Source organism: Perca flavescens, chromosome 12 (assembly GCF_004354835.1).
Source record: "Perca flavescens isolate YP-PL-M2 chromosome 12, PFLA_1.0, whole genome shotgun sequence".
Lineage (NCBI taxonomy): Eukaryota > Metazoa > Chordata > Actinopteri > Perciformes > Percidae > Perca > Perca flavescens.
In genome coordinates this window covers 1,766,499-1,779,919 of record NC_041342.1, presented here as the reverse complement: position 1 = coordinate 1,779,919, position 13,421 = coordinate 1,766,499, and the positions used below count along the sequence as shown (strand labels likewise).

Here is a 13,421-nt window from a genome sequence, read left to right as displayed (position 1 = left end):
TTAATAAACACTATATAGGGAATAGGGAGTGGGAATGAATGAGGGAACGGTTTCCAACACAGAATCATTTCTGACCCTTGTGTTGTCTTTCTGTCCATTATGCACTTGTTGTCCACCCAGGTCCAAATTGAACATTCAAACTTTTTGTGATTTCTTTTTTTTTTTTTACCACCACTAGTTTTATACTTATTCCTTACTTGGCATTCATGGTCAATACACCTCATTCATATTAAATGATATCTCATTTTAGAAATGATGAGGATGTTATTTTGACTAATAGCTAAGATCAGAGGAACGTGTGTTGATGGATAATCTCAGACTGTCAAAGTTTAGTCAGGATATGGTTTTGAAACCATTTACATTTGTTTTTCAAACGCTAATTCTTTTTATAAAACACCCAAAATTCTCTGAAAGTAATTTCAGAGAAAGTAATTTTACTTGCGAATAGTGTTGTAGGGAACCATGCATGTTATTTTTGGGCTTTGAAAACGGGTTGAATTTGACCCAAGGACAACAGGAGGGTTAAATAATGTAAAACTAATACATTATTTTATTGTGACTTACAATATAAAATATGTGACATTTCTCTCCAGAGCCTTCGCAGCAACTCAAAATCAACTGATCTGACTGAAAATGTTAGGGTGTCTGTGATCACAAATACAGGTACGCAGCTCCATCCAGCCCTCAAATGAACCGATTGAAAAGTACTTCACACTAGCTCAAACTCAATTCAGTTGGTTTAAAGTTAGGTAAATGAAGGCGGCGGCGGCGGCCCATGGCAGTAATTAGATTCATAGGGAGGGAGTGACGCTTAACCAAATAGGAGCCATTGCAGAGATATTTCAGCTTGATTGACTCAGTATAAAGCTGCAGCCTGTTGAAGAAATGACTTTGGCACCGTGCTCGCTTCCACAATGAACCTTCGTGATTATTCACAGGGAAATTGGTCCGCGGAGAATATCTACAACTTCTAAAGAGGCAGCGCTCAGAGAAACCAAAGAGGTAGGTGTGTGTGTGTGTGTTAATAAAAGAGACAGAAGATAGTGAACCAGAGAGAAAAAAAATTAACTTGCGCAAGAGAAGCTCAATGAATGAAACATTAAGAGCGAAAACTAAACTATAGTGCAGAATACAAAGACAACCTCAAGGTGTGTGTGTGTGTGTGTGTGTGTGTGTGTGTGTGTGACTGAAAAAAGAGAGAGAGTAAAGTGGGGAAAAAGAGAAAGATAAAACAAAAGTGAAGGAAAGACAAAAGTCAAAGGATCAAACGCAAACCAAATAAGTGAAAATCCCAACAGTGGAGTGTGAGTGTGTTAAAGAAAGAGAAATTGTGTAAATTGCACAAATACGAGTAAGAAAGAGGAGGAAGGAAAGACACACTGAGATGTGAGGCATGTGAATGTGTGAGTGGAAGGCAATACAGAAGAAAGAGAATTGAAAACAAGAGAAATAAAGCAAATCAATGAGAGAAACGCAAAGAAAGAATAATACGAGCGTGACTCAGTGGTGTGAGTGTGTAGGTGTGTGAGAAACAGAATAGAAAAAAGAAAACAACAGTCAATGGGAATAAAGGTGGGAGGATAACATGAATGAGAGAGTGAGACAAACATGAAGGAAGCCAAATCCAATGAAATCTAAAAAAAACAAACAGAAGAAATGGTAAGAATGGGAAAATGAAAAAGCTAATAATGAAGAGAAAGTAAATAAAGAAAGTGTGTGTGAGTGAGTGAGTGAGTGTGTGTATGTGTTAATCAAAGAGAATGAACAAAGAATGAGAAGAAAATCACAACTAATTTTTAAAACACAGTAATAAAAACCAAGAAAATGAGAAATCAGAACGTGGTTACGACCGGCCGTGATGTTCTACGACTATCCTAAACCAGGTTCCTTCCTGTTAGGTCGTGTTTATTGTAGGGCTGGGCCATATGGAGAAAATCAGATATCACCATGTTCTTCACCAAATACATCCATGTCCATATTGTGGCGATATTGTCGGGTTGACTATTGGTGCTTTCACAAAATATTTTTTACAGTGAGATATTATATAAGTAATCAGCTATATACTGACTATGTTTACATGCATGCACAAAAAAAGTGTGATGTTAAAACAAATCTGCAATTCTTCAAATGATATTCCCTCAAAATGTTTCACAACGAAAATGGAGTTAGTATGTGCTTGTTATTATCAATTTAGACAACGTAATTGTATATTACGATGTATGATTTCATCATGATATGATTCTAGAGCTGGGCAATATATCGATATTATATCGATATCGTGATATGAGACTAGATATCGTCTTCGATTTTGGATATCGTAATATGGTGATATGACATAAGTGTTACAGTAAAGTGATGTACTTTTCTGAACTTACCAGACTGTAACTGTTCTATTATTTGCCTTTACCACTTAGTCATTATATCAACATTACTGATGATTATTTACCTAAAATCTAAGTGTGAAGATATTTTGTTAGAGCACCAATAGTCAACACTACAATATCACTGTGGTATCGATATCGAGGTATTTGGTGATAAATATAGTGATATTTGATTTTCTCCCTATTGCCCAGCTCTATGTGATTCCATTGAAAGACGATAAATTATCAAATTGAATTATCGCCCAGCCCTAGTTTATCGAGCGGGGATATTTGAAAAGCAACAGTTTTATGTGCAATTAACCCTCCCGTTGTCCTCGGGGTCAAATTGGACCCGTTATCAAAATGTCAAAAAAAAATATGGTTTTCTTTTCCAACCAAATTACTGAGAAAATAACATGGCTGGTTCCAGATTTCCAAGTACAGTTAATGATCACTACTTTCATTGAATTTTGAGTTATTCAATTTTATAGCGTTTAAAAAAAAAAAAAAAAAAAAAAAAAAACGTTTCTAAACAGTATTCCGACTCAGTTTTGACATACACAAGTTCTTTGATTATGCATCAACATACATTCCTCTAATATTAGTCAAAATAATTCATAATTTCAGCTTTTTTGACTCAAAAATTAGGTATAATTTAAAAATCCAACGAGGTTTATTGACCATGAATTCCGAAAAATAAGCGTAACACTAGTGGTAATAAGTTGGTGTCCGTGGCGTGTTTACAGTAGTGGTGGTAGTGGGAAAAAGCGCAAACTGTAAAAAAAAAAAAAAAAAAAAAAAAGCAACAAAAACATTGAAAAAAGTTCCAAATAAAAAGGACAAAAATGTCAGAAAAAGTGTCAAAATCACAGGAAAAAAAGAAAAGTGTCACAAAAGTGTTAATTTTCTATTTTGACACGAGAGGACAACAAGTGCATGGTCGGCAGTATGTGCTTGTTATTATCAATTTAGACAACGTAATTGTATATCACGATGTATGATTTCATCATGATATTGTCAAAGCAATGAGGCATTAAAGTGATGGTTTGGAGTAATTTACCCTAGGGTCCTTTGCACCATGAGCTCGAGCCAAACACCCCCCCAGAAGCTTTTTTCACCAGGGTCTAACATTGGGCGAGTTAGCGTAGAGTAGCTTTAGCCGCTGAATAGCTTAGCGCAGGGGCTAATGGACCCACGTTTGTATCTCGTAAATGACTCCACTAATAATGCCCGAAATGATACCAAAGGTCTACATTATTATATATAGGTTATGCACTCATAAAACGATGGATTTGAAAGTTTGTACACCAGACGTTTATGTAAATATCACTTGCCTGCTCTCTTCTGCTCTCTGCTGTTGTTGCTGCTGCTGTGAGACGAGTGCTTAGGGACGTCTACAAATTACAATACCGAAAAGAGATGCAACAAATATTTTTTAATTTAACTTCTTTTTTAAAGTGCTGTAATATGACTAGCAGGAGACAAGTAATAATTGAGGTAAGTTTGGAGACATTACCTTATTTAATCATTAAATTAATAAATATTTTTGTTGCATCTCTTTTCGGTGTAGTAATTTGTAGATTTGCCCTAAGCACTCGTCTAACTGCAGGTAGCAGCAGCAACAGAGAGCAGAAGAGAGCAGGCAAGTGTTCATAAACTTCTGGTGTACTTACAAACTTTCCAATCCATCGTTTTATGAGTACATAACCTATTTGTACTACTGTAGAAGTTTGGTATCATTTCGGGCATTATTAGTGGAGTCATTTACGAGATACAAACGTGGGTCCATTAGCCCCTGCGCTAAGCTATTCAGCGGCTAACGCTACTCTACGCTAACTCGCCCAATGTTAGACCCAGGTGAAAAAAGCTTCTGGGGGGGTGTTTGGCTCGAGGTCATGGTGCAAAGGACCCTAGGGTGAAATTACTCTGAACCATCACTTTAAGCGGCTCCCAAGTGTCCAGAAAACAAAGTGAGGAAAACCATGAGATGAGTAGAATGAGTAGGAGACAGTGCAGTGAAGGTGGAGGGAGCTTGGAGACTAAGGTCCATTACCTGATTAATTTAACTGCGGCGGCCTGAAATGCTCAGAGTGACAGCTCGCCGTTAATGCTAAGAGCAGGAGTGATCTATCACGGCGAGACGCTTGACACGTTCTTTCTCCACACCACTAACTTTCATTAACAGCCCCTTAAAAGACAGCCTAACTCTCCTTGTCTCTCACACACACACACACACACACACACACACACACACACACACACACACAGATTTATGACTGAATAAGAAAACTTTGAAGAGGCGACAGAGTATTAACCATGACACCAGGGCATTTAATAATCTTATATACCAGGCACCGTCTCGTAAGCCCGACGCCATTGATAAAGAGGCTTTGACGGGTGTTTGTGCTTTGGAAAGACAACTTCAAAATGTCAAGGATTCATCTTATTCTATTCAGCAGACAACCTGTGTGTCACTGCTAATCCTTTGAACGCACAAAAAGTGAGAACAACACTGCTGGTGTAGTGGGCACTTTTGGGTGGCATATTGAAATGTCACAGGACAAATCTGTAAAAAGTGGTGAATTTAGGATGAAGTCAGGAAATGAATGTCACTCAAATATGATCACAGCACGATGGCATCTACAGAATCAGTACAAACAAATCATTTGCACATCTAGTACCGACACCTTGCCTACTATTACACTTTATACATTTTTTGCAAGTACTTTATTTGCCATCTTGCCATGTCATGTTTTTTGAGCACGTTATAGGTTTACAAAGTGAAAAAGCCCAAAGTCCCCCCCAAAGGGACTTCCCATCTCCAACAGAAAACACTGTTCACCAACTGCTCCAAACAGCTCTATTGTAGTCCAGCCTTTACTTCAGAGACAAACGTTATAATAGTAGTCCTTACCTAGGTACGGTCAGGGCCCGCCCTCATACTCTGCTTCTGACTGGCTAGTAGTCCTTACCTAGGTACGGTCAGGGCCCGCCCTCATACTCTGCTTCTGACTGGCTAGTAGTCCTTACCTAGGTGCGGTCAGGGCCCGCCCTCATACTCTGCTTCTGACTGGCTAGTAGTCCTTACCTAGGTACGGTCAGGGCCCGCCCTCATACTCTGCTTCTGACTGGCTAGTAGTCCTTACCTAGGTACGGTCAGGGCCCGCCCTCATACTCTGCTTCTGACTGGCTAGTAGTCCTTACCTAGGTACGGTCAGGGCCCGCCCTCATACTCTGCTTCTGACTGGCTAGTAGTCCTTACCTAGGTACGGTCAGGGCACGCCCTCATACTCTACTTCTGACTGGCTAGTAGTCCTTACCTAGGTACGGTCAGGGCCCGCCCTCATACTCTGCTTCTGACTGGCTAGTAGTCCTTACCTAGGTACGGTCAGGGCCCGCCCTCATACTCTGCTTCTGACTGGCTAGTAGTCCTTACCTAGGTACGGTCAGGGCCCGCCCTCATACTCTGCTTCTGACTGGCTAGTAGTCCTTACCTAGGTACTGTTAAATTAAACCATGTAAACCTATTCTGACATAACCTCTAAATACAATTATGAACCTGAAAATGAGCATAATATGAGCACTTCAATCTCTGACAAAACCCTTAAAAATATTCACTAAAAACATCATGCTAGGATACTGCTACGCTAAACTGAATGGCTATCAACCTCAGCTGTACTTTGTGATTCATTTAACATAAATGCTAACATGTTAGCATGCTAATATGTTATTATTTTTGAGTTAGCATGCTAAGAAGATCATGTGCTAAACTTCACATACTAAACATTAGCGTGTTGATGCTAATATTTGTTATGCTAATGTTGGCCTTCAACTAAAGTGCCATCTTCAGATTTTGTTTTCTAGTAGGATCTAAGAACAGTGAAGTTATTCAATATTTCATCCAGCCAACATTTGTTTCTTTTTTTTGGTATGTAATCTGTAAGTAGTCTGAATTTGTTTGCACAGCTGGAACTACGAGCAATAACTTACGATGAATGCAACATTAACAGCAGTTTGTTCACTGTGGCTATTATCATCTTATCTCATGACGCTCTGTTCTGTTCCCATGATGCATGAACGTTCCACCATCCATGACAAACCTCTACTGAAAAAAAAAGCGAGTTTGTGAGAAATACAATGGGCAGACGGGGAGAATGGCCACAGTGTTTCCTCTGCAACACATCGTGAAGCTTGTCACAGCGTGAGCCTTTTCCATGTTCAGGCTTGTTCACTTGTTCATGACGAGAACACACTTACACACAAAGACACACAAACACACGCTAAAACCACTGCAAAATTAGCGCAGCCCTCGCATTTCTGGGCAACGACCATCTTTGCTGGTGCCAAACTAACAGGCTGGGTGTTGCTTTGGAGTCCAAGTGATGAACAGAGAGAGAGAGAGAGAGAAAGAGAGGGAGATGGATACAGGGTTGGCAGGCTGCTCTGTTGGCAGTGGTTGATGGTAATGAGGCTTTGATTGGGACTGAGTGTGAGGCCTTCGAGACATGAGAGGGTCAGGCAGTAGCAGCTCTGTTGATCACACACACACACACACACACACACACACACACACACACACACACACACACACCTCTGACTTCTACAGGCCTCCCACTCCTGAGCCACCTCTCCTACTTGCAAACACACATGAAAGTACAAGCTCCCTGACACTCCTGATTCACACACACACACACACACACACACACACACACACACACACACACACACACACACACACACACACACACACACACACACACACACACACACACACACACACACACACACACACACACAGGGTCGCTCGCTCACTCAAACATAAATGACACTCATTGGGAGTTCTTGACATTCTGTTAAGCCACTCAGGGGAACTAACTTGCTCACATCACAGTTGGTAGTGTGATCGGGCCGCACTTTTGTACGCTTTCAGAAAACAGTAACGATGCACTCGACACATCCACCCTCGGTGGTTGGGGCCAACACACACATTTGCATTCTGTTTCATCATGACATGTTGACACCAACATAAGTGAAACATGCAAATTCTGAGAACTTTTCCCCCCGTCAGTAACGTTTTTGCTGCTAAGCGCTCACTACTGTGGTGTTTGCTAAACTGTCGCTCCCACATATCACCTGTCAATCAAACACTGTGGGTGTTACAAAGAGGTGTTTGTCTTTGGATATTCGGTTCATTACGTTTTGAACTTCAAAATGTTCAGCTTTTTAGATTTCTTTTTGAGTGCAATGTGCCGAACACAAAGGGGAAAAACAAAAGCTGACTAAATAGCTAACAACACTATGAAATCATTTCTCTTCTTAAAATCAACCTTACATCTTGTGTTCAGAAGAGAAAATGTTAAAGCTTTCACGAGCTAGGATATTATCACAAGTGTTCTGAAATAAGACTTTGGTGGATTATTCCTTTAAGGTGAGTACTTGATCCCGAGTCGACATACAGATGGGTTAAATATATAACACATCATTATTTTGGAGCACACAGCTGTCTCTACCAGTAAACACTGGGAGCCGATCAAACAGGCAGCGAGACCGAATTTTAATGGAGCCATGATGTGGCCAATATTGAGCCAATAAGAGCGCCATAACACCGGTGTTCCGACAATGCACACCAATCGTTATCATCTGGGAGGAGAGGAGAAAAGCTGGATATTAGTGTGTGATTTAGTGTATGAGAGGACAGAGGATTACTGCGCTGTGTGGTCTAGTGTCTGGATTTGTGATTTCCAAATAGTTCGGCATGTGTGTGTAGTTTGCATCCTCCCATGCCTGTGTCTGTACAATATATATATATATATATATATATATATATATATATATATATATATATAGTATCTCTATGTACAGTATGTGTGTGTTCCCTACTAATTATTCCAGCATGTGTATGAGTGTGAACTATGCATGCTTTTACGAGTTTGCAATATTTGCAAGTCCATGTGCATCCCACTGATTACTCCATTTTGTGTGTGTGTGTGTGTTTCCCTGACTGCCTCCCATTTAAGATATATTTATTAGAACAATGCGCATTAATCAACATTTCTGTAAATGTTCAGGTGTTAGCCAGTCGGCTAATTTTCCACTGTAGCTCTAGTTACCCAGCATTCATGTCTTTATGGTGGGAGAAAACCGAAGCCCCCGTAGGAAACCCACGCAAACACGAGGAGAACATGCAAACTCCACACAGAAAGGCCCTGCCTGGACTGGGGGGATCGAACTCTGCAGTGCCAACTTGCTGTGAGGCAGCAGTGCTAACCACTGAGCCACCGTGCCACCATGAGTCTCTCTGCTCCATTAGAAGTCAGCTGGTGTCATTTGAAGCGCTCCCACCTGTTTGACACAGAGCTGTGCTGGCTTGGGCCCTTACAGAGGCCCCTGAGGGCCAAACCGCTTAATCTGAGCTCCTGACAGCCAAGCCCACTGCTCTGCTCTCATTCACAAACAAGCTCTCTCTTACTGTCCTCCCTCATTCTCTCGAGTACACCCTCATTCACTGCTCTCCCCTTTTCATACTTTGAATACTACACCATCTTAAGGATCGCCGCCGCTGTTGAGATTATTTAATGAAATTGCTACTTACAGGGTCAAGAATAAGTTTAAAATAAATGTATTCCAGTTGCCTAAAATGCTGCTAGCCGTATCGGTCAGTACTGAAGTTTATGCACCGATCTGATACCACGTAGTTTAGACCCTAAGAAAATCTCCTTTAAAGTAGTTTATGTTATTTTTCAATTATGACTCACTGTCAAACTGGAGAATAAAAGACAGTTCTGTGGCGTTCATTGTTTGTGTTTGTTCATGTTTCACAAAGAGTTTAACCTAGGCAAAGATAGAAATCATATCACATCCATACAGGGATGGTAGTATACAGCTGTTAAAACATAATGAAATATATAACACACTGGTATCGGATCGGTACTCGGTATTGGCCGATACACAAGTTCAGGTATCAGAATCGATAACAGGAAGGAAAAAATGGTATCGGACCATCTCTAATCATTGTTGATATCCTCCTCCAGCTCACTTCATCTGTCTCTCTTCCCTTAGACAGTATTATTATTATTATTATTATTATTATTATTATTATATTATCGCTCTCTGTCATTCAGTTTGTCTCCAGCAATACGTGTTGTTTTTCTTTCACTACCCATTGCACTAAACTGCATCTCCCTCTCTTCCATCTTATCATCCTCTCCCCTCTCTCCATCTCTGTGGACCTCATTACCTCCCTCTCTCAGACAAGAGTCACTGTTTTCCCTTCCCTGTCACCGCCACTTTGGCTAGTATGATATAAGGATATATTACTGGCCGGCTTCCCAACCAATCAGAGACCTAGACCCCAATGGTAATGGGGACGGAGAAAGTGGAGGAAATGTATAGACTGTACACTAATGGGATGTGTGTGCACAGCGTGCTGTCAGTTTCAGCTGTGAGGGATTGTTCGACAGGTAGAATGTTAGAGGCTGCAGAGACACAATTAATACCGGGGAAAATAAACCACAAAGGTCAAGTTGTCTGGAGTCTAATTAGTGTTTCCTCACACATCTTCAGATCCACAGCTCAGGCCCGTCCTGTCAACTGGTCTCACTCACAGAAGAAATCACACAGCTCTTTTAGCTACATCCAACCCTCCATACAGCGAGCTACAGGTTTTATCTGTTTAAAGAATGTGACAAGTTGTCCCTGTGTGAACAGATGTACCAACCTGAGGCCTGTAACACGAAGCAAGATGTGGGGTTACCGAGGTAACTTCAGGTTCAACCCAGTTGTGTATCACCCGTTGACGTTCGCCGATGGGTACTTCTATGAAAAATATAGATTTTCAGTGGAGGGAATTAAGTATCTTTGTCAGCTTCTTGAGCCGTATGTTGCCAATGCGAATTATGTTTTTTTTGTTCCATGATCACTTACCACTGCCAGGTAGCAACTAAAAGAATAGGTTACAGCAACGGAAGTTAATGGAATGCACAAGTGTAATTAAGTTAGCTCTTGTTGTGTCTGACTGATGGGGCAGTGATATTGATAAGTCTTGTAACTTACACATTTACAGTGTCGGCAATTGTTTTTGCCAGCTTTCCTTCCTGGGTTTAGCAGCAGCAACTGTATTGCTTTTTGCCTGCATCACGTGTCTGTGTTCTATATATTTCTGTAGGATTATGGTTTGCTCTTCTAGTGTAAAATATACAGTCCTGGCAGACTTGTCCATGTTTGCGATTGGTGCATATGGTGCAAACCCCGCCCCTTTTATGTGAACGCGCTCGTCACTGGATTGGGAAACCCTGCGTTGATGGAACTAGTTGATAACCACCATCAGGTCCCACCTTATGCCAGGCCGCGGTTATTAGGTTTGGTGAAGCCGGGTAACGGACATAAATCCAGGACATGTTGAGCTTGCTTCGTAGTATAAGCCTCTGGTAATTTAAGGGACACAACTCACTCAATAATGACATCCTATCAGCTGTTTGCATGAGATATCGGTCAAAGTGTCTTGGACAGATGCACTGACATTGAACACATCTCAGTCCCCGCCTGATCTCAGATTCAGAGTACATTTATATAAACAGTAAATGTTAGAATAGTTTAGGAAAGTTGTGTGCTAACATTGTGCGATTGGCAAATAATAATAAAATAATAATAAAAATATCTCCGCTACACAATGCACTTACAACACAAGACAACACACGGTGTATTTAAGTCCCCAAACTATCAAGAATAAAGTCTTGGTGGAGGGAGTAAACAAGTAACAATATTCCATGAAGCAAAATCTACAACCAAAATGACGTCGAGCGAGTCTTCTACTTCTCAAGGAGACTTGCCAATAGGTCTGCTGCAAAAGACTCTTATTACCTAATGGTGTACATTTCAAATGCCTGAATACAATCTTGACATAAAACAAAGAAATACCTTAAAGAATGTCATTAAACTAATTTGCGTATGCTTTTGTGAGGGCTTGTCTTGCTTAATCCCGTCTTTTAGGGTGTTATGTAGTTTTCTGTGTGTGTAATAGATGTATAAAGAACACAAACAAACACATTTCTCTCCAAATGGAGCTCTCTCTCCCACAGACAGCACTTTTTCCCAAATGCCTGAAACGCCTCGCCCACATTCCTGTTTGAAATTCCTCCATTAGCGATGTCACTGATTGAGAATGATAGGCCCAGTTTTTCATATGTACTGCCCATAGGTGCTGCCTGAGCAAGCAGAGCCCATCCAGCGGCTTTTTTGAATTTGGTTGACCAATCACAACAGAGTGGGCCAGCTGACCAATCAGAGCAGACTGGGCTTTTCAGGAAGGCGGGTCAAGAGCTCAGACAGAGTGTTTCAGACAGAGGAGCTGCAGCAACGGGCAGCATGAGAAACATAATCAGTTTTTCAACATCAAAGCATGTAACCCTATTCTAGGAGACCCAAAGAGTACAAATGAACGACACTGAAAATGATTATACGAGGGGCTCTTTACAGGTTTTTTACAGTCTTACCTGAACATGTCCCCGAGTCCTTTCAGCATGCCCTTCTTGGCTTTTCCCTTGTCTTTCTCCTTCCCTCCCTCCGGCTTCTTCTTCTCCTTCCCTCCCTTGTCTTTATCTTTCTTCTTCTCCTCTTTGGTGCGATTGGTGCCATTGACCAGGGGTTTCTCGTTGGCGGAAAGCGGGGTGTGGTCGGCCACCGTGGACACAGAGTCTCTCCCTGATCGGGAACTCTCCTCCGTGTCCTCCTCCACTGGAGACAGGGAGAGAAATACAGGAAGAAACACGGGGGAGAATGGAGAACATATTCTTTATAACCAATCAACTCATTCATTTTAAGTAGAACTGTAGCACATCCATAAAAATCCATAAACCTAATATAGGAAAATCTGTGAAAGTCCCATAAATGGGCTTAATGTAATTTAATTACCTATTATAGATAGTCGTCTTTAGAGACCATTTGACACAGAATCTTATTAAATGAATAAAGCAATGTATGAATGACTATTTGATGGTATAATGGCATGGTGCTCTCACAAAATATGAGATAAAAAAAACCTCAGATTATTTGGGAGTATAGAACCAAACTTTAAAAAATGGTTTCTTTTGTAAGATGAAAGATGAATATACCAGCAGACCGCTGTCTCGTTCCCAATTCCTATTTCATTTTATGAGGACGTGACATTTAAAAAGTGAAAAAGAAAAGCAGGAGGAAGAAGGCCGTCTGTGTTTGAAACGTTTAAAGTCATGTCCACATGAAAAGGAAGAAGAATTCAGGAAGCAGACGGCATTGTGTGGGGCTTTGCTACATTATTACTACACATAGCTTGGAAAGAACTCATGGGTGTACGTGTTGGAGATTATGTAATTTGTATTGCTGTACCATGACATTTTTTATTGCAAACACAAATGTTCATACTGTGTAATTCAAATTTACAAGAATTCAATTAATCTAATCAAGATTTAGCTTTAAAAGGAAGTATCAAATAGAAAATAAAGTTAAAACAGATGAATACTTTGACTCTGATTTCCTGCCCAGATGCTAGTATGCCCTGCTATGCCCTGAACTACTACAACTACTATTTCTAGTCATAGTTTCCTTATATTTATTGTTATTGTTATCTATAAATTGCCAGTGTTCAAATTCCTCCACATTCCCCCAACCAACAGCGGCAGATGGCTGCCCACCAAGAGTCTGGGTCTGTCCCAGGTTTCTCCCTAAAAGGAAGTTTTTCTTCGCCACTGTTGCTCTTGGGGGAATTACTAGAATTGTTGGGTCTTTGTAAATGATAGTGTGGTCTAGACCTACTCTCTCCGTAAAGTGTCTTGAGATAACTCTTGTTATGATTTGATACTATAAATAAAATTGAATTGAAATTGTCTATCACAGAACTTCTCCAAACTCGTCCTCTTTAAGATGCCTCATATTTATTACCGTGTCACCTCCTACTGTGCAATATGTAATCTATTCATCCGCACCTTAACTCATCTGTATGAATTTTTATTTTACCTGTCTGTGTATGATAAGGGTGTTTATAGTGTATTTGTAGTGTATACTATTACTATTTCTTATAATACCTTT

The 13,421-nt window shown here is 40.5% G+C and overlaps 1 protein-coding gene across 8 annotated transcripts in view; it reads right to left on the bottom strand.

The window, feature by feature from the left end:
• The window catches only part of pard3ab (par-3 family cell polarity regulator alpha, b), a 334,540-nt gene that overhangs the window by 90,865 nt on the left and 230,254 nt on the right, over window positions 1-13,421 (bottom strand). For all 8 annotated transcript variants that reach the window (XM_028593795.1, XM_028593803.1, XM_028593796.1 and 5 more), the window contains one exon: window positions 11,852-12,092. In XM_028593795.1, coding sequence (XP_028449596.1) covers window positions 11,852-12,092 — 241 coding nt within the window. The remainder of the gene's footprint in view (window positions 1-11,851; window positions 12,093-13,421) is intronic.